This window comes from Natrix helvetica (genome assembly GCF_964273705.1).
Source record: "Natrix helvetica genome assembly, chromosome: 4".
Classification (NCBI taxonomy): domain Eukaryota; kingdom Metazoa; phylum Chordata; class Lepidosauria; order Squamata; family Natricidae; genus Natrix; species Natrix helvetica.
The window spans coordinates 100345447-100365264 of NC_138550.1; the positions used below are offsets into that span (position 1 = coordinate 100345447).

At 37.2% G+C, this 19818-nt stretch overlaps 1 protein-coding gene across 5 annotated transcripts in view; it reads left to right on the forward strand.

Annotated features, from left to right (window-relative positions):
• PHACTR1 (phosphatase and actin regulator 1) overlaps positions 1-19818 on the forward strand; it is a 270634-nt gene that overhangs the window by 221573 nt on the left and 29243 nt on the right. For 3 of the 5 annotated variants that reach the window (XM_081952274.1, XM_081952273.1, XM_081952277.1), the window contains 4 exons: positions 568-648; positions 3359-3526; positions 6173-6379; positions 14151-14475. In XM_081952274.1, the coding sequence (XP_081808400.1) occupies positions 568-648; positions 3359-3526; positions 6173-6379; positions 14151-14475 (781 nt within the window). The remainder of the gene's footprint in view (positions 1-567; positions 649-3358; positions 3527-6172; positions 6380-14150; positions 14476-19818) is intronic. The other 2 variants (XM_081952276.1, XM_081952275.1) reach the window with 1 other exon arrangement.

Here is a 19818-nt window from a genome sequence, read left to right on the forward strand (position 1 = left end):
AAAAAAAACATAATATATGGGAGAGAGCCTTTAAAGTTGTTAGATTTCTCTCTGTGTTCTTTTCATTTTGAATCAGGAATAAATTCATCACCAGCTCAATCTTTCAGCTGTTCTTCAACAGTCTGAAGAAGCTGCTGTCCCTCCAAAGAGGAGGAAATGATTCCTGTTTTCAAATCCTGTCTTCCTGATTTCAAACCCATAATTAATCTAATGAAACCACAAAGCTGTAATTTAGGCAAAGAAAAACACAAGAAGTTTTCTCCTTACTAATTAAGCAATCAAGCAATCAAAAGATCAGATGATCTCCTTGGAAAGTCATAAATTCGGCTTATTGCCACACCAATCAGAAATCTTAACATTAAAGTCAGATGTAAAATCAATAAATGGGAGGACAATAAACTTTTTGTAAAGATGAAAATATTGGCCAAAATAGATGTTAAAACATTTAAATGAGGTGGGTTTATTCAAGTCTTCAGGATTATACAAGTATTTCAAGGGATGAAAACAATTGTTTGCTAATATTTTTGAGATCATTATTTCGACTTGTATTTTCTTTCTTTTTGTTAGCACTTGAAAGAAAAATATCAATGAGGCAAAGCAGAGAGGAACTTATCAAGAGAGGAGTTCTGAAGGAAATATTTGATAAAGGTAAGAAACACTGTCAACTCACAGTGGGAATTGGGAGGGCGTGGATAATATTATCTGCTTTTGCAAGAATTTCTTGTAGCAAGTCCAGGACTTGGATCTGGATTTTTATAATAGCTGGACTCCAAACTACTGATACAATAAATTCAAATGCGCTCAGGAGCAGATTTTATATTAAAATATTATTTGATTGGTATTGGAATATTTTCTAGCTCAATTATCCATATTTTTATAGCATTAAAAGAGAGAGGCTCAGTTCACGTTTTTACAAGAAAGGGCGGTCATAGAGACAATAAAATCATATTCAAGTTTCATATTCAGTGTTACAAAATATTCAGGTTAAACATTCCATTGTGAAAAGATGGATGTTAGATGCTTATAAATTGGATTCCTTTTTGAGATACCCAATCCCTGAGGTTATTAAGAAGTCACCTGAAAAATCAATCCCTATAACACCTAATGAAAATGAAATCTTAGGACATTCTTCATAAAATGAATTACCAGTTTTTAGCACAAGCTATCTCCAGTCTTTTGAAAACAGATCAAGCCACACAACAACAACAAAAATCAGTTGTGACACCAAGGGAAATATAGGCGGGCATAACAATCTAGCATTCCTCACCAGTTCTGCTTAGAAATGAGACTCAAATCTTCCTTCTCATCAGCTGTGTCCCGATTCAACCTTTTTGTTGGTTGAATTTAAGTATTTACTAAAAAAAGAAGAAGAAAGTAACAACCTAAAATGGTTACTAATTGGAAGCCTACTTTATTGTCTGAAAATAACATTTGTGACGTAAGCAAAAAAACATCTGGGTTGTATCTACCATGGCTTTTGGTGGTGCTAAATTATAAAGATTCTTTTAACTGTATGATTCTTTGAGCCCAATTTTGAAGCCCATAAATACATCAGTAAATAAAAGCAATTAACAGATCATTTCATGAAAAATGAATAATAAATTTAGAAATAGAATACTGTACTAAAAAAGAGAAACTTTTTTTTCTAAGCCCGTTAAAGAAATACACAACACTTTAGAGTAATTTGTTCTGTATAGTTGCAAGATTGCTGTTTGGTTAAAAAAAGATCAAAGTTATTTAGGGGTTTTTTTTTTCATCTCTTGTATACTTTCCAACCATCTAACTCAACAGATGACAGCAAGCAGCTTGATTTTAAATCCTTCTGTTCAGTGAAATATTAATGAAGAGACTACGCAGTATTCAAATTTAACATTTATATATGCAATTCAAATGTCTTTCATTTGACTTAGCAATATTCAGTTCATTTGACTTAGCAGTTCTCAGCTGATGCATTTTGTATTGTTATTTTATATATCTTTTAGAAATGGAAGGCAGTAATACAATTATTACTGGTTTTACCATTTTTCTTTTATGTAATTGTTTACCAGACAGCACAATCAGGTCCATGTTCGGTTGAATACAAGTCTCATTGATTCCAGTCAGGCCTGGGGAAGAAGTGGGAAGACTTAAGGAAGTTTATCTAAAACTTAAGTCCCTCTAAGTTCAACCTGCTTAGGAGCATTTCCATCCAGCACCATTTCCAAACTCTCTCTCTCTTTCAAAAAAAAAACCAAACCCTTTGAAGTTGGGTAGATTGTAGTCTCCTTTCCTTCTGAAAAAAAAGGCTGGGAAAAGGCAGCCCTCCCTTGAAGCAACATTCAATCATTGCCTGTAATGGCAAATCCTTGGATAGCAAACACACAAACACACACACACACAAACAAAAAGAAAGAAGTTTCCTAGCTAATTCAAAAGCAAAGATATTCATATCGATCATAAAAATCAAAAATTCCCAAAATTCTAACGAAGTATTAGAACTTTGGGGAAACCAAATTGCTGCTGTTTATATATCTGGATTTATAATTAATGAAGACTGGGCAATTTCTAGCTTGTATTTTCATTGGTCCAAACAAGTGTAGATTAGTTTTAGACAATTCTCTGATTAGTTGCACATTGTTTCTTGCAATTGACTAATTATAATTGATTAATTAATTATAATGTTATTTAAATCCATTATAATTAATTATAATTAATTAAGCAGTGTTTTCTATTTGTGTTTACATAATATTGATATCAGTTCCAAGATTTTCCCCAAGACTTCATAAATGTGAATTTATGAGCAAATAGAGGCTTTCAGTGGAAATGAAATGAAACAGGGGTGTCTCGAGCATTCTGTTCTGATGCACCAGTCAAGAACCTGTGCAGGAGATGTGCCAAAACTTGGAAATCAGAACATACTATGTTCCAGTCTGTAGATTATTGTATGGAAGAGTTCAAGTGGGACCATTATTGCACTCAAAACCTGAAACAAGGTGGAGGGTGGGGGTTGAGCATACAGGGAAATTAGCCCTAGGGGCCCTGCTCTAAGAAGCTCAATGCCAAGTACACACTAAACAATCCTGTTCCAGTGTCTTTCCTTCATTGCATTATAATGTTCCAACAGCCAATTACTATTTTTACAAATACATCCGAAACAACAATATATTTATATTAGAAAAGGTATACTTGGATAATTAGGTTTATTCTATTATGTATTAAGGTTTCCCCGCCCCCTATGGAATCTGTTGTTTGCAGTTAAAATACATGAGGCAAAGGAGTGGAGGGGGACCCATTTTTCCAATCAATCTCTTTATTAAAGAGCATTGATTTTTCAACTGCAGTTATTATCTTTATCCCATACTATTGTGCTTTTTCTTAGATGGAGAGCTTTCTATACAGAACGAAGAGGGGTCATTGGAGAATGGACAGGCGTTGAGTTCCAGCCAACTATCACTGCAAGCCCTATCTGAATTGGAGCCATGTTCAATATCTGGAGATTCCTGTAGTTATGAAGTACTCCCGAATGCAGACATCATGGATGGAACAGGTAGCTTTTCAATTCCATCATGAGTCACATGATTTAGAAAGAATCGTTTGAGGCAGCCTTGACTCCTAGGGATTACATGGACAAGCAGTTTTATCAGCAACTTTTTTCCAGAATTGGCTTGCCATTGTCTTTTTTCCTAGGGTTGAAAGAATGTGACCTGCCCAAAATCACCCCTCTGGCTTTGTGCCTAAGGCAAGACTAGAACATCCTGGTTTCTAGCCCAGTACCATTAACTATTACACCAAACTCGCTCTCCAGAATAAATAATGCAGTGATTTCCTTAATACTTTAGTAGTAATATATCCAGACTGATATAATTCTAGATTATATCTTATCTGTATGAATAGTCTCAAATTCAGTTAATAAATATGAAGAATTAACATTCAAAGGTTTGTCAATCTTAGTGGGTAAGTTTGTACAGTAGGTGACATTATTCTTTAGTGAACTAACTTGCCAAAACAAGTTACTATTACTTTTGTTTTAATGGTGGCATATGTTTATATGAACTAAATTTGAAATAATTGTTTACAATCGGAAAGATAAGAAGAACAGAATCCTACTGAACCACACATAAAGAAAAGTTTTTAGATTAAGGAAAAAAAGAAGGCTAAACTTTTTTTTGGAGGGGGGGGGCACAGTTCAGGGAGCTGAGCTCCAAATCCTTCTGAATTGGATCAGGTTGGGAAACTAAAAGAGTACAGTACACCAATTTATTTTTTCCAATGTCTAATTTGTAGAATCTACTGCGGTTAGTTGTAATGTTGATCACTCCATTAGAAAGCTCTAAAAAGAATTAAGTATATGCAAAAAAATCAGTGACATCGCTGTTTCTTAGTATGATGGCTGAACAGTATGGAAATATTTGCAAGAAACAGGGCATAGAAGAGCAGGAAAGGGTTACTGTTCTTAAAAGTGGCTGACTGACTTTCCATAGACAACAGAAATATATGGAATGTAAATCCAACCCAGTAGCCTTTTTGTATACCAGTACTTTAATGTTGTCTTTCCATTGATCTAGTTTCAATACAGAAAACTCATTTCATAATGGAAGAATTCCAGCAAAAAAAAATTGGCATATTTATGAACAAGCTCAAAGTTTAGCTTGCAGTATGTCATCAGTGAAATATTATCATCACCTCTGTCTCTTTCACTGTCTCTCTCTGTCTCTCTCTCTGTCTCTCTCTTTCAATATATGGAGGTGACAAAGTTCCATGTAGTGAAAAGGGATTTTGATGTGTTTATGAAACAAAGGGCAAATTAGGTTGTTTTCAAATTTAATGGGGTTTATTCTTCTCAAAGCAATGCTTATAATAACTTGACAAGACATGCTGGTCTTTGGCAACAGCTGTGCAGCTTAAGTTGTTCAACTAAAGCCAAAAAGCAATGAGTTTTTCAATGTATTAATACTATCCTGAGTTGGAAAAGAGAAATGAAGGCTTTCACTACCAATATCCAAGCAGAAATACTCTTGGTTTTTTTAGGATAAAATTATGTATCTGAAGTTTATTTAACAGGACAGAATAATGATGATAACTTTTAAAAGAATTGGAAAGCTGGTAATGGATGGATGGATGGGTGGGTGGGTGGGTGGGTGGGTGGATGGATGGATGATAGGTAGGTAGGTAGGTAGGTAGGTAGGTAGGTAGGTAGGTAGATAGATAGATAGATAGATAGATAGATAGATAGATAGATAGATAGATAGATAGATATAGAAAGGTAGACAGACAGACAGAAGTAGAGATGGTAGAGAGAGATAGAAGGTAGATAAATAGAAGATAGATAGATAGATAGATAGATAGATAGATAGATAGATAGATGATAGATAGATAGATAGATAGATAGATGATAGATGATAGATAGATAATAAATAAATAGATAGATAGATAGATAGATAGATAGATAGATAGATAGATAGATGATAGATAGATAGATAGATAGATAGATAGATAGATAGATAGATAGATAGATAGATAGATAGATATAGACAGACAGACTGACTGACTCACTGACTCACTGAAGAACAATTATAACAGGAATCTCCTTTTGAAACATCTGTGTGTCTTGTCTTTCTGTGAGACATGCAGTCATAAGGAAAATATTCTACAACAGTCTACACTGTAGACTCTACAGCCTTTGAGGACAATTGATATACCTAACAAAATATCTCAAAATCCTTTGCAACATACAGGATATTTTTTAAGTCTGGTCAATGGGAAAGACCTCAGTGTAAAAAAACTTGTTAAATACTTCTGTGAAGAGTTTTTACATTCTGAGTAATCCATGGACTTTAGAAAAAGGAATACTGAAGGCACTGTAAGGATTCTAAAAATAATACCAATGTGGTACTACCAGTTGTGGTATGTAGTCAGTTGACTTCAGTAGAAGCAAGCTGAGAAGAAGAAAAAAAAAGCCAGAGAAATTGTCCCTAGATTGTTGCTAGTTAGGAGCGCACTACTGTAGGTCTGTAGTGAAAGCACCAGAATTTCTCTCTCTCTCTCTCTCTCTTTTTCTTCCTCCTTTCTTTGTGCGTCTGAGTAAAATATGGCTACTTACATTTTTAAATCTGCATTGCTCTGCTGCCTTTGTCTTTCTGCTGCTGCTTGGCTTGTAACCTTGTTGTGTCTGTGCTGTGGTTGTGTCCTCCAGTGTCTGAAGAGAGTCCCACGTCCAGTGAATCTGGAATCCACCTCCCTCAAGAACCTACATCTAAACCAGTCTTGCTACTCCCCCCTAAAAAATCTGCTGCTTTCTCTGGAGATCATGAAGACACCCCAGTGAAGCAGCTTTCCCTGCTCAAACAACCCCCTGCCCTGCCTCCTAAGCCCATTACCAAGATTGCCAACCATTTAGCTGGTAAGTAAATGTTCCTGTTTGGTTTGTGCTGCCCTCCCCTGAAAAATATGCACTTTTCCTCACGTCTCTAGACAAAACATTATTTTCTTCATGACACGGTCATTTAGGCCTCTCTGCTGTTTTTGCATCTTTCTTTAGAATACCTGGGTTACCAATTTGCAAATACATGAGAACATGTGGCTATTAGAGCTTTTTTTTAAAAAAAAAAAACCCTAATATTAATAATAATATCTTTTAGATTTCATTCATTTCTATGTATGTGTCAATGGGGATCTCACTGTTGCTTGCCTTTATTTGTTATCTCCTCTACTCTGTTTCCAGCCTATTGTAGAGGTTTATTTGAACTGTCGTCCTTCTTCACATATTTCTGTATTTTCCTTGCTTTCTAATGACTTGGTTGGTTGGTCTTCTGCCCCAAATGTACTAGAAGAATGATCAGACTCCAGAGCTTTTGAGCAGGAAGGCAAACTAATGTGACCTGATTAAATGAGTTTTAACTCCTTCAACATCTCACTTCAGTTGGGGCCTTATAAACTTTTTAAACCTGGCTTCAAGTGAGGACTTCCATATATCTCCTTTCCGTTTTGTCCCCTCAAGATTTCTATTAACACCAAACGTCTCTGCTTCACAATACTCTGGAAGAGCTGTGATTATTTTCTTCCAGCTACTATTTCAATGTGCTGTATGTGAATGCTGCAGAGTTCATTTTTGCATGGTTTTGTTCGATGAGAAGGACTTTTTGGCTTATTTCCTAATTCTGAAATTTTAAGTCTTGTAAGCTTTACTTACTTGACATATTAACCTTTATGGCTATATTGGTAATCTAGACAAAATAACCTTGAGATAGAACTGACAAACGTTTTTCTCGTTTTTCTTTTCAGCGTAAAATTAGCAGGACCCGTGGAAACTTTGAGTTGCGGGGGGGGGGTTGTTGTTGTTGCTGCAAAACTCTCAGTAGCTCAGTACGGCAGTGATTTTCACTGTTTTTCAAATCTTAGTTTTTCAAATCAGCAGAAGTGGAGTTCGTCATAATTTGCCATCACACTGCTTCTGTCATTTGGGGAATAAATATAGCAGGTTTGAGAAGTGAAATCATAGTTTATACAATTCGTCCTGTGTTGAAAAGGAAAGGTCTTTTTTCTAACCAGCTCTTTTGTTTGCATGAGATACTAGAGGTTTTAAATTTTGGTTTTTGGAAGGAGGATCAAGGACTTTTACTATTTAGCTGCAATGTGAAGACATGAGGAACTATAGACTTCATACGTATTGTTCACTGCTGCAAGAGCTGTTGGCAAGAACATGACATTGTAAAATAGCATTATTAGGAGAACTGACATTCATGTCCTTACTTTGCCTGTTCTGATCAATTAGAAATCATCTAAAGTTCAATTTGAAGCTTCCAATTCCTTGTCTTCTTACTCCTAGCCAACTTGTCATCAGACACATAGTTCACTTTCCTTTGCTTGGTTAGAGGGTGTTTTAGGTTGTAAATAATGAGATTAAAGGAAGAAAAATATGCTGGTAGGGATAATTTAATTAGAACTCGAATGTATTCAAAATAAGCACACCAATCTCTTGGAAAAAAACTTGATAGGCGGTAACACAAAAACTTCACATTAGTGCTGAATTAATTACTATCTATAGTGCAACGTGCAATTATTGTCTCCTCTGAAACCGAAATGAACAGAACTGAATTTCTGGATGAGTTGTAATTCAAGAGATTCAGAATAGAGTGTCCCTTTGAAAGTCCTTTGTACAAGGATGGCCACTTCAAAATCAGTGGCAGAGATTTATATGTTACTAATTTAGCCCACCATTTATGGGCTGCAGAAATCCAGGCAAATAATTAGATAGTAGCAAGGATTTTTTTTTTCTGGATTTTTTCCTGTCCAGATAATTACAGCTCTAATATAACTTTCTTCAGATTTAGTTTTATTAATGAATGTCCTTAATAACATGAAATGAATGAAGATTTATGTAAATCTATTGCAATTTGGAAATCAGGGAGCATGTTGTTAAATGCAGTTTTATGTAATATTATGCCCAGAGTTGTGGGGTCCTTGGTGCTTTCTGATTCTTTTCTTGCAGATGTTTCATTACCAAACTAGGTAACATCATCAGTGATAGTAGGGAGTGGAGTTTTCTCTCATTTTATATTCAAGTGGTGTTAGATATCCACACAAGCTGCTGTGGTTTCCACTCCAGTCCTCCATTTAGGCGGTATGTTTGTGGCTGCCAAGTGGTGGCAAGGACTTCGCTCCGGCATACTTTTGTGATGTGCCCCTTCTTACCGCAACGCTGGCAGGTTGCGTCCCAGAATCTGCAGGTAGACCGGGGATGGTTCCCTCCGCAGCTTGCGCAGGGCAGCAAACGGGAGTCGAAATTTTGTGCCGGCTTCGTGCGGCTACTGCGCATGTGGTTTCTGTCACCGCACTCGCTGTCATCTGTCTCCTGGTCTGCAGCCTCGTGGCGGACGCACACCTGCTTAGGGACGGACTGGGGCGCGTTGTACTGGCGTTGTAGGGCTTCCGTGGACCTGTCGGCTGACTCTGATGCCCTGGCCTCGTCAAGTGAGATCTGCAGAGACATGTTGGATTTTGCCAGCAGGCGTTTCTGCAGATGAATGTCCTGCACTCCGCAGATCAGACGGTCCAGAATCTGATCATCCAGGTCACGGAAGTCGCAATATGTGGCCGCTTTTCGTAGGGCTGCGACGTATTGGTTGATGGTTTCATCTGCCTTCTGGTTCCGCATGTAGAACTTGTGTCGGCGGACATGTCAGGAAGGCTTGGGCACGTAGTGTGTCTGTACCGTCTGCTGCAAGGCCGCCCACGTTACTGCCTGGATCGGAGTTGGCTCCGACAGGTCTTTGGCCATCTCGAAGACCTCCCGGCCGCAGTAACCCAGGAACAGGTTCTTCTTTCGGGAGTCCGGTACTCCCATGAGGTTGTTTGCCTTGAGGAAGCATTCGAACCTCAGCATGTAGGATTCCCAATGTTCGGCCACTGGGTCGTACGGAGTTGGCGGAGCGTGCATAGCCATTTTGTTTTGTGCGGTTTGAATTTGCCGCTTTAAAATGGCTGCTCAAAGCCGCGCCGATGCTCCAGGCTGGATTTACTTGCTGGATTGTCTGGTTGTTTGTTCTTCGCCCTATCTGCCTCTCGATCCCATCCTCGTCGCCAGTGTTAGATCAGGGCAATGAGAGGACAGACTCAGGTTCAAGGCAACGACAGCTCTTTATTCACAGACAAGTATGTACAATCCAGCAACTGTTAGGTCTGACAGCTCACCTTTTATAGGGAGCTGTCAGACCTCTCAACCAATCAGGTTAAACCTAGGCTCCCGCCTAAATGGAGGACTGGAGTGGAAACTGAATAGTTTCATTTTTTGAAAATGTCACATTTGGATTGCATTTTAAGAGATGCATATAATGAAACTCACAATGAAAATGAAAAACAATCTCAATTCTCAATAGATTTATGCCATGAGAGGTGTACGTGCTTTTGTTTAGGCATAACATAACCAGTAGCAAGTTGTGATGAACAGTTTGGTCTTGCTTTGTAGAAGCCACCCTATATCTTGATGAAGTAGGGGCTTGCAGAAACTGGAAGAAGATGGGTTTCATCTGTTTGAGAGTGAACATTTAATATAGAAAAATAATTTCCCTTTAATTTAATATCTGGTTTCTCTTCTCATTGTTGTCATCACATTATGATTTCTGAAAAATTCATATACTTGGCTTTTGTTTTTAAATGTAATTGAAAATTAGCTGTGGTTAATCACATATTTGTCTTTCCCTTTCTGCTGCCCCATTAATGCATTTCGGTTAAAAATAACATGGAAGCTTTTTGGAAAACGGCACACTACCCTGAAGCTGTGATTCTGTACTTTTGTTCTAAAAGATGCTGAAATATATGAGTTGGAACATAGCTATATTTTCTTACGCAGAGGCAGCTCAAGGCATTTTCATGCTTGAGGCAAAGACAGAAATAGTATTTTCCTTTGTGCATACATAAACCAGTCAGTGTTTTACCTCCTTTAACACTTTTGATGAGACAGTCTATTTCAAGGCAGGAGAGAAGAGCAGCTTAACCTCAAATATTAGGCCACACAGGCCTTCATAAGCATCTCTCTCTGCCCTGATTCTATGCCAGTGTTCATTTAGCATGTTGTAGCAAAACCCTTAGGTTACCTAATGCAAAGATTTGTTTCAACAATTGGACCATCATTCAATAAAAAATAAAGTGCAAGAGCCAAGGGAAATTCAGTTTCTTGCTTCCACTACCTATTTCCTGGGGCTGCTTAAGGATGAACAGTCCATAACTACAGCACAGGTGCCATATTCTGCGCAACAGCACTGGGGATTTGTCGCAAACATGTGTCTTCTCCACCATAGTGATGTTATATAACAATTGTGGCAAACCCTTTGCATGGCTTAGCCACTTCCCTTTTAGCGTTGAACCTACAATGGGCCATATAGTTTAGGGATTGCAACTATTGTATAGTCAGACCATGTATAATGGACACTGGATTTTGTTATAGTTTTTAGTTGTTATTTATTATTTTATACTAGAAGTTTTAAGTGTATATATACTGAGTGCTTTTATTTGTTCTCGTCGCTGGTCTAAGACTGTAATAATAAATTGTTGTTGTAGATTCTTGCTTCATGTTTAAATAACAACAAGTACAGCATATTTTTTACATTTTTACCATACAATAAATATATAAATGCAATGTATTAAAACTAAAGATAAAAGAATCAGGCTGCAGTCTGTCAGGTTTGCAAGAATTCATTCAGAAATATCTATTCCATCCAATTATTACTGACTAGGTCTATCAACTTTTTTTAATGCCATAAAAAATCACCATTTTTAAAAATATAAATATGCATATTGGTATGTTATTTACTATTCTTTTTAATTTTTTTAGTAAGAATTATATTAAACAGATAAAGCAGATACAAAAACCTAATACAAAATACATTAAAAAGAATGTTTTTTTTAAAAAAGTGCAGAATCCCCCCCCCCAAAAAGGAAAGAGAAGAGAAAAGAAAAAGAAATCATATGAAAAAACTTCTCCCTTCATCTCCTGCAAGCATATTCAACATTAACAATTTCTGACTGTATCTTTAAAATATTACCAAATGCATTTTCATTCCATATCTCAACACATTTTCTAAAAACCCTTTATCTTTGTCTCTTCTCTTAAAGTCCATTTGCAATTTCAATGTAGCCTCTCTAGTAATTCTCTGATAGTCCAATTTAAATGAGTAATCCACATCTTTTTTGATGCCCTATTTGTGTAACACTTTTGTTTTTTGAATCATCCTCCATTTGTAAATCCATTTCTTTCTTGTAGATTACAATTTTTGATTCCTCTATATCCTTTTCAATTTTATTCCAAGAAATTTAATTCTCTTTAATACTTTTTGTTTGAAATATAAGGTTAAGTAGCTCACACAGTTCTTGAGTCCACAAATCTGAATTTCCTTTAACATAACCTCTAGTGCTTTCTAGTGATTATCCTTCAAAGCCTCCTTATCATCAATTTATAAATTGAGAAATTCCCACAAGAGAAGACATTTTAGTTAGCTTCCAAGTCTTTCATTAAATCAATTTTATGCAAATTTTTGGCATTTAAATACTTTCCAAAAACAACACTATAGTCATCCTTTTGTGCCTTTTACAGAAAATAAAATCTTACAGAGCTGGAAACACACTTGTTTTCTTCTTTTTGAAAGGATTAAAGAGGGACTAACCCAGCAAATACGAAGCTTGCAGTTCTGAAAGATTTTCACTCTTTAGAAAATAATAAAAAGAAAGTTAAAACTCCCAAGGAGTTTAAAAAGATGAGGCTTGGTTGAACTTTGATTTCTTTAAAAAGGCTGTATTGATGGCTCAGAGCATGATAAAACCCACAATAATAATAATAATAATAATAATAATAATAATAATAATAATAATAATAATAATAATAATAATAATAATAATAATTATTGTTATTGTTATTGTTATTGTTATTGTTATTGTTATTATTATTATTATTATTATTATTATTATTATTATTATTATTATTATTATTATTATTTATTTCTTAGCCGCACCCTCTCCCGAAGGACTCGGGGCGGCGTACAATGAAACATATGAAATAAATATGGACAAAACAAACATATAACAGAGACATATACCGAGACATACACAAGGAGGAGGTCGGCTGATAAATAAAACAATTAAAATACAATATTTAAAAACCCCTAGATAATTAAATATAATTAAAATACCCAGTAAAAGCCCGTCAGGAGCGATATGATTAGATCAAAGTTGAGCCAGGCCAGCTGCTTGGAATAGGTGGATCTTAAGCTTAATACGAAAGGAGCGGAGGTCAGAGGTATTCCTAATATCCGGAGGGAGGTCATTCCACAGGGCTGGGCCCGCCACAGAGAAGGCTCTACTCCTAGGCGCCGCCCCCCGACACTGTCTTGTGGACGGCACCTGGAGGAGGCCCTCTCTGTGCGAGCGGATTGGTCGCAGGGATGTATGGGGCAGAATACGATCCCGCAAGTAACTAGGTCCTGAGCCATGGAGCGCTTTAAAGATTATTATCAAAACCTTGAAACGCACCTGATAGACCACAGGAAGCCAGTGCAGCTCGCGCAGGAACGGTGTCACATGGGAGTACCTAGTACTCCCCATAATTACCCGCGCGGCTGCGTTCTGGACCAACTGTAGCCTCCGGGTGCATTTCAAGGGAAGCCCCATGTAGAGAGCGTTACAGTAGTCCAAGCGAGACGTCACCAGCGCATGAGTGACTGTGCGTAAGGCGTCCCGGTCCAGTAGGGGGCGCAATTGACGCACCAGGCGAACCTGGTGGAACGCCCCCCTTGCCACGGCTGTCACATGGTCATCCATGGACAGCCGGGCATCCAGGAGGACGCCCAAATTGCGCGCCCGCTCCACGGGGGCAAGTTGAATGCCCCCAATGGCCAATGATGGCCAATGATTGGCCAATGGCCAATTCCCAGCTGATTGCAAGCAGCTACAAAAATATCCATTTCTGCTGTTGATTCACAAAAAAAAACCAGTTCTCTGGAATACCCGAGTATTCTCTCAAGACATCTCATTAATCCAACGAGAATTATTGGCAGTCTGGATCCTGCATCCAACCACATTTCTGCTGTGGTGTCCATGTCATTTAAGTGACTCTCAAACATACCAAAATATATTAGTGTGCAAAGCGTACGGAAGCTAAGTTTGATCTTAGTAAAATTGGTGATCTTTTTTTCTAGTCTTCATGAAACTCATGGGTATCGAAGGGGGGAGGGATTATTGTTTCTTTTCCCACAGGTAATATATGAAGAATTGTAGCTAAATGTGTTAACCAATTATATGAAGGGATAGGAAGAAATTGGATTTCTTGCTTATTCCTCTTTGAGTCTCTTCAGATGTTCTTTATAGATGCATATGTATTAGAGGTTTCAACTGAATGACCATGTAGATTACTGTAACAACCTACAAAATTCACTTAACAGAATTTAACCACAGAAATTTTGGGCTTGGTTATGGGGTCATAAGTCGAGGACTATCTGTGCACAGATTGAACCAGGAAGGATGGCATGATACATATAGTAATCTCTCATATCTACTTGAACTGCATGAGATGTGCAAGAGAAAAAAACCCTTTCAATGTTAGAGGAGTCAATGGCTGTGGAGAGAATCAAAGTACCTTTTTCCACCTATGCTCATAACCAAGTTTCTCAACCTTTGTTTTTAAGATCCTGGTGCTCCGATGAAGCTGCCTTGTATGCCAGTCAAGCTATCACCTCCGCTACCTCCAAAGAAAGTCATGATTTGCATGCCTTTAGGGGGACCCGATCTCTCCCTCACGTCCTATTCCGCACAGAAGAACTCCCAGCAACCATTGACATCGCATCATCACACAGTCCTACCATCACAGTTAGCAGCGCACCAGCATCAGTACGGAAGCCACAACCCACATATGCCTTCTGGATCCAGCACGCTACCCATGCACCCTTCAGGATGTCGCATGATCGAGGAGTTGAATAAAACACTGTCCATGACCATGCAGCGGCTAGAGAGGTAATTTCCCAACTCTGAGCATATTGAGAAGAAAAGCTGTGTAAAAGTAACATCTTGACTAACAAACCCTACTCTAATGCTAGTGGACTGCTTTACAGAGTCTGGTTTGTCACCATAGAAAACAGGGTGCTGAATTAGATACTGTAGGTTTCTGGTTAAATCCAATGAGACTCTTCTTATGGGCCCAAATTGTTTACTCACAGAAGGGCTGAATTTTTTCAAAGGTTTTTGGCTATGCCTTCTTTCTGGTGACTTACCCTTTAGTGCAGATGTCTACAGAAATTCTCAGTCATCCAGGTCATAGTTGTTCCAAAGCTGCTTTTTTATTTTCAAGAGGCAACTGGACTTTCTGTTTTTTCTTTGAAGACATTTCACTTCTTATCCCAGAAGCTTCTTCAGCTCTCATCCAAGAAGCTTCTTCAGAGCTGAAGAAGCTTCTTGGGTAAGAAGTGAAATGTCAAAGAAAAACCAGGAAATCCAGTTGCCTCTTGGGGGAAAAAAGAGGAAGAAGAAAGCATCTTTGGGATTTTAGTGCACTGGGAGCAAAGAGCCATGGTGGCACAGTAGTTTGAATGAAGTATTGCAGGGTAATTCTGCCAAATGCCAGCAGTTCAATTCTTACTGGCTCATGGTTGACTCAGTCTTCCAAGAGGGATAAAATGAGGACCCAGATTGTTGGGGGCAATATGTTGACTCTGTAAACCAGTTAGAGACGGCAGTAAAGCTATATGAAGCAGTATATAAGTCTAAGAGCTATTGCTATTGCTACCCATAATGGAAAGATGCAGCGCTCAGCTCTGGAATCCAGATAGAGCTGGAAAATACATGTATAGAGCCTTGAATCTCTCAATCGGTAGTGACAATGCTGGATAGATAGTTCAGTGGTAGAAAGCATCATTTCCCATTAGAGGCAGATACCAAGAAATGTACCAGGAACTATAGAAATAGAGTTCTTTGAGCATAGGCAATACAGAAGTACATTTTAATACAGAAGTATATTTAATTTACACATCAAAATTTGGAGATTATAGTCTGCTACATTACTTATTCTTGATGATGATAATGCAATTATCCCCATCATGTCTTTTTTTCTTGGTAAATATTCATTTTGAGGGCTTGTATTTGTTATGTCAAAATAAAAGCTTTGAACATTATATCTCTGTACAAATGAGACAGATTTCCATTATCTTTGAGATAATAGGTTTTTTTTAGAGGCTAGAGTAATTTGGAGAGCAATTTCTCTAACACCTCTTTGAAAATTGTTTGATACTAATACTGTACCTTTACAGACATTTCTGCATCGCATTTCTGCATCACATATTTCTGCTTCCTATTTCATTTGTTGGTTTCATGTTTTTCAAAAATGTGTGGCTATCTATTCTGATGGGTCAGACCCGATTAAGGAGATGAAGAAAATTGCTACAATTACCCTTATGCCTTTATTTTGTATACTGATATTTATGTGTTTGTGGGTGGAATGCCATAATAATAATTATGATCATTATTCAGATTAGGCTAGATCAGGCAATTTGTAATATAAGGTGTTCATTTTTTTAAAAAAAGCAAGTAATTATTAGATGGATGGTTGCACCATGCAGTGTGTTTATGGCAAAGAGTCGTTTCAAATTCCTGACTTATCATGCAAAGACACTAGTCACTACTTTATTAATTATCCCTATATAATTTTATAATCCCTATATAATGATATAACTAATCATCCCTATGATATATTGGCTGCATCCCTATTATGTATCTGTTATATGTCATCCTTATGATAGTTATATAATAATATAACCAATCAGCCCTATATAATTATATAATCCCTACATAATGAATCTGCTGTGATTATTTCCTATTGTCAACTGTAGTCTTAGTAGGTGCTCTGATTGTAGGACTAAATCAATGTTCCCAACTTCTTTTGTGCACTTGTGGTTTTTAAAAGTGGCTTTCAACCCATTTTATATAGCAGAAGGAATTTAAAAAGCAGATACATTTTGAACGACGTTTCACCCTTGTTTCCATACCTATTATATTCATCTCAATCATTTATCTGCAGCAATCTTCCCAGTGGGGAAAAGATTATGCTTGTAAAATTACCTGCAGAAATCTTAGAGACCATGCATTGTCTGAAAGCACAGATTAGGAACTACCGTGGCAGAAAAATGAGTGATTGGTGTTTTGGGATTTTTTTTCTCTCCTTATGAGATGGCATTCTTTAGCAACACTTAATGTTGTAGTGGAGACCAAGCACTCTAAAATGAAAAGCCTGTGGGGCTGATACGGCAGTTCACTCTTTTCCAAGTGTATGGATCTTGGGAAACATCAGATTTGCAGGTATGGGTTTAATGGGGCTCATTTAAAACATCGTGCTGGGGTTCTAACTAGCTCAGTTCTTCTTAATAATCATAAATTGTTATGAGATTGGAATTGTATTTCATCCCACTTGTAGAGCCTCAGCTTACAATAGGACATTAATTAGACAAGATTCAGTCAGTTGGCAACTCTTTGAAAGGACGGAAGCAGAACATACAATGTACAGTAATTAATGGTTCCCATGAAAGAAATATGCTAAAGAACATGGAGCGCTCTTTCGTGTTTTCTGAGTTCCAGAAGTCAAAGGAAAACCTACTTATCTATGCAATTGTGTACAATGTAATGAGAAAATTTAATACACTCTCCCTCCCTCTTCCACGTACAACATGATCTACATCAAAAAACGCTATTTGAATTTCAAGAGAAACTGCAGGCTGTTCCACTTTCATCCTGCCGACTATTTGCATAACAAAAAAAAGTGTCATTGTATTCATACGCAATTTACTTTACCCCTAATCTGATCCTAACCCTACAACTGTAAAGGGAAAGAACAAGAGTGCAGGTTCAAAGATAATTCTGTCATTCAGATTCAAATATTATGTATCTAGTTGTTTGCACAAAGATAATTACTTCGAAAATGTGTGCTGTGTTGTAGAATACTTCTTCCTATGCATAATTTCAGTGATCCTTATAACAACCCTGTTGCATGATATATTTTTTCTTGCTTTGCTGATAAGAGACTGGGACTGCCAGTCAGTCTCTGGATACCAAGAAGTAATTCCCACTGGGTTTGATAGGGCTTTACAGGAATTGCAATCTTGCATGAATAAAAATAATTTAGCTAAAGCCTTCATGGTAGCAGAAGGGAGAGATGATGGCCTCATTAAAAGCTCTTCAAATCTTTTATTTGACCATTAAATCAATACTGAGCTTGGCGGTAGCAGGTAGACAAACCTAGTTGATGGCCAATAGATAAACAGGTCAGATTTGGAACTGCTTGGATGAGAGACCATAAGCCACTGTTTGTCATCTTTGGCAATTTTAAGATGTCTGGACTTCAACTCCCAGAATTCCCTAGCCAGTATTACATATCAAGCTAAAGATTACTTTATATTACAAAGTAATTCAGTGCTATCTGAGGTACCTTTACCTTTGCAGGACTAAACAATTCCAGGAGAGCATTTAAAGTCTCCATTAATGAACTTGCTCTGTAACTGGAAGATGTCATTTTCAGATCCTGAAATGGTACAACTCACTCAGGCAACTCGCCATTGTCAACTCACCTCTGCCGTTTCATCGCGGCCAACTCAACCATGGCCAACTTGCTGCATGACAACTCACTGTGGGACAATTCAATAATTCAATTTAATTATTTAAAATAATTTCAAAAATAGTTTAATTTTTGTCATTTACATTTCATTTTGTCCCTCCTTTTGCATCCTTTCTTTAATGATTCTATTCCACCATTTCTTATATATTAGTGTAACTCTTGTCCCATGTTGAGTTGTCCCATGATGATTGGCTGTGACAAGTTGACCATGGTGAGTTGCCTGAGATCTTTCAGGCCTTTGACTCCATATCCCTCTACACTTCTCCTTAGCTTGTGTTTTATGGAAGAATGGAACCAGCTTGTAGACATAGCATCCTGTAAAATTCTTTCAGATTTAAGATTTAACCTTTCAGATAAAGTTTCTATTTGGTTTGGGTTAATTTGGAAGGGATTCTATTATTCCTTATATTTCAGCGAGTTGCCTGAGATCTTTCAGGCCTTTGACTCCATATCACTCTACTCTTCTCCTTAGCTTGTGTTTTATGGAAGAATGGAACCAGCTTGTAGACATAGCACCCTATAAAATTCTTTCAGATTTAAGATTTAACCTTTCAGATAAAGTTTCTATTTGGTTTGGATTAATTTGGTAGGGATTCTATTTTCCCTTATATTTCTTTAGCACAAAACAATGCTCTTTGTTCAAGGTTAGTTAAATCCAACCTACTCCTTTAATGTTGCTTCGTTAATAATTCATAAATTGGGAATTCAGACAGATGCTGAACGATTGGGAAGAGGTACAAAAGTGGCACATGTCTATTTCTCATAATCCCAAAGCAGGGTATCAAAATAATGGGCCAATTATTCAGTTGCCATCACTGTCGGAATGATATCTGTTAACTTCATCCTTGGGAGATTAAGCAGCTAATGGCATTGTTTTGTCTGAAAAAGCAGTTGCCCTTTTCATAATGCATGCGGGCAAAGCATCTGCAAAAAAACAACGTGCCTTGATGCATTTTAATTTTCTTTTGTTTTGCTTCGGCAAACATGCTTATCTCTGAAGAGATTAATGTACATTTTTTTAAAAGACGTGTTTATTTTAAGAAGTCAATAGTGCCATGCAGCATCTCTTACGAATGGCTTTGATAGCATTGCCATTTACAGTCTTGCTGATCTAAAAGGAAAAATTAATCGCCAAAGAGTTTGCAAAGTTGGCAGCAACAGATATTTATGAGATTTCTTGAAACCATACGTGTCCTTATCAGTGTCAACCATATAAAGATAGCTAGATAGCTAGATAGATGATAGATAGATAGATAGATAGATAGATAGATAGATGATAGATAGATAGACAGACAGATAGATAGATAGATAGATAGATAGATAGATAGATAGATAGATAGATGTCAGTATAAAACAATGGCACAAGCCCTGCCGAAGACAATAAAGAGATGAAGTCTAAACATCACTTTATATATGATTTCACTGCTTACCTACACATAGTTCTTGACTTATGGCCACAATTGAGATCAAGAAAGATAGTTGTTAAGTGAATTTTGCGCCATTTTATGACCTTTCTTGCCACACTTGTTAAGTGAAGCACTGCAGTTGTTAAGTTAACAGCATGATTGTTAAGCAAATTTAGTTTCCCCATTGACTTTGCTTGGCAGAAGGTCACAAAAGGGGATCACATGACTCTGGGACACTGCAACCATCATAAATACCAGTCAGTTGCCAAGCATTGGAATTTTGATCACATGACC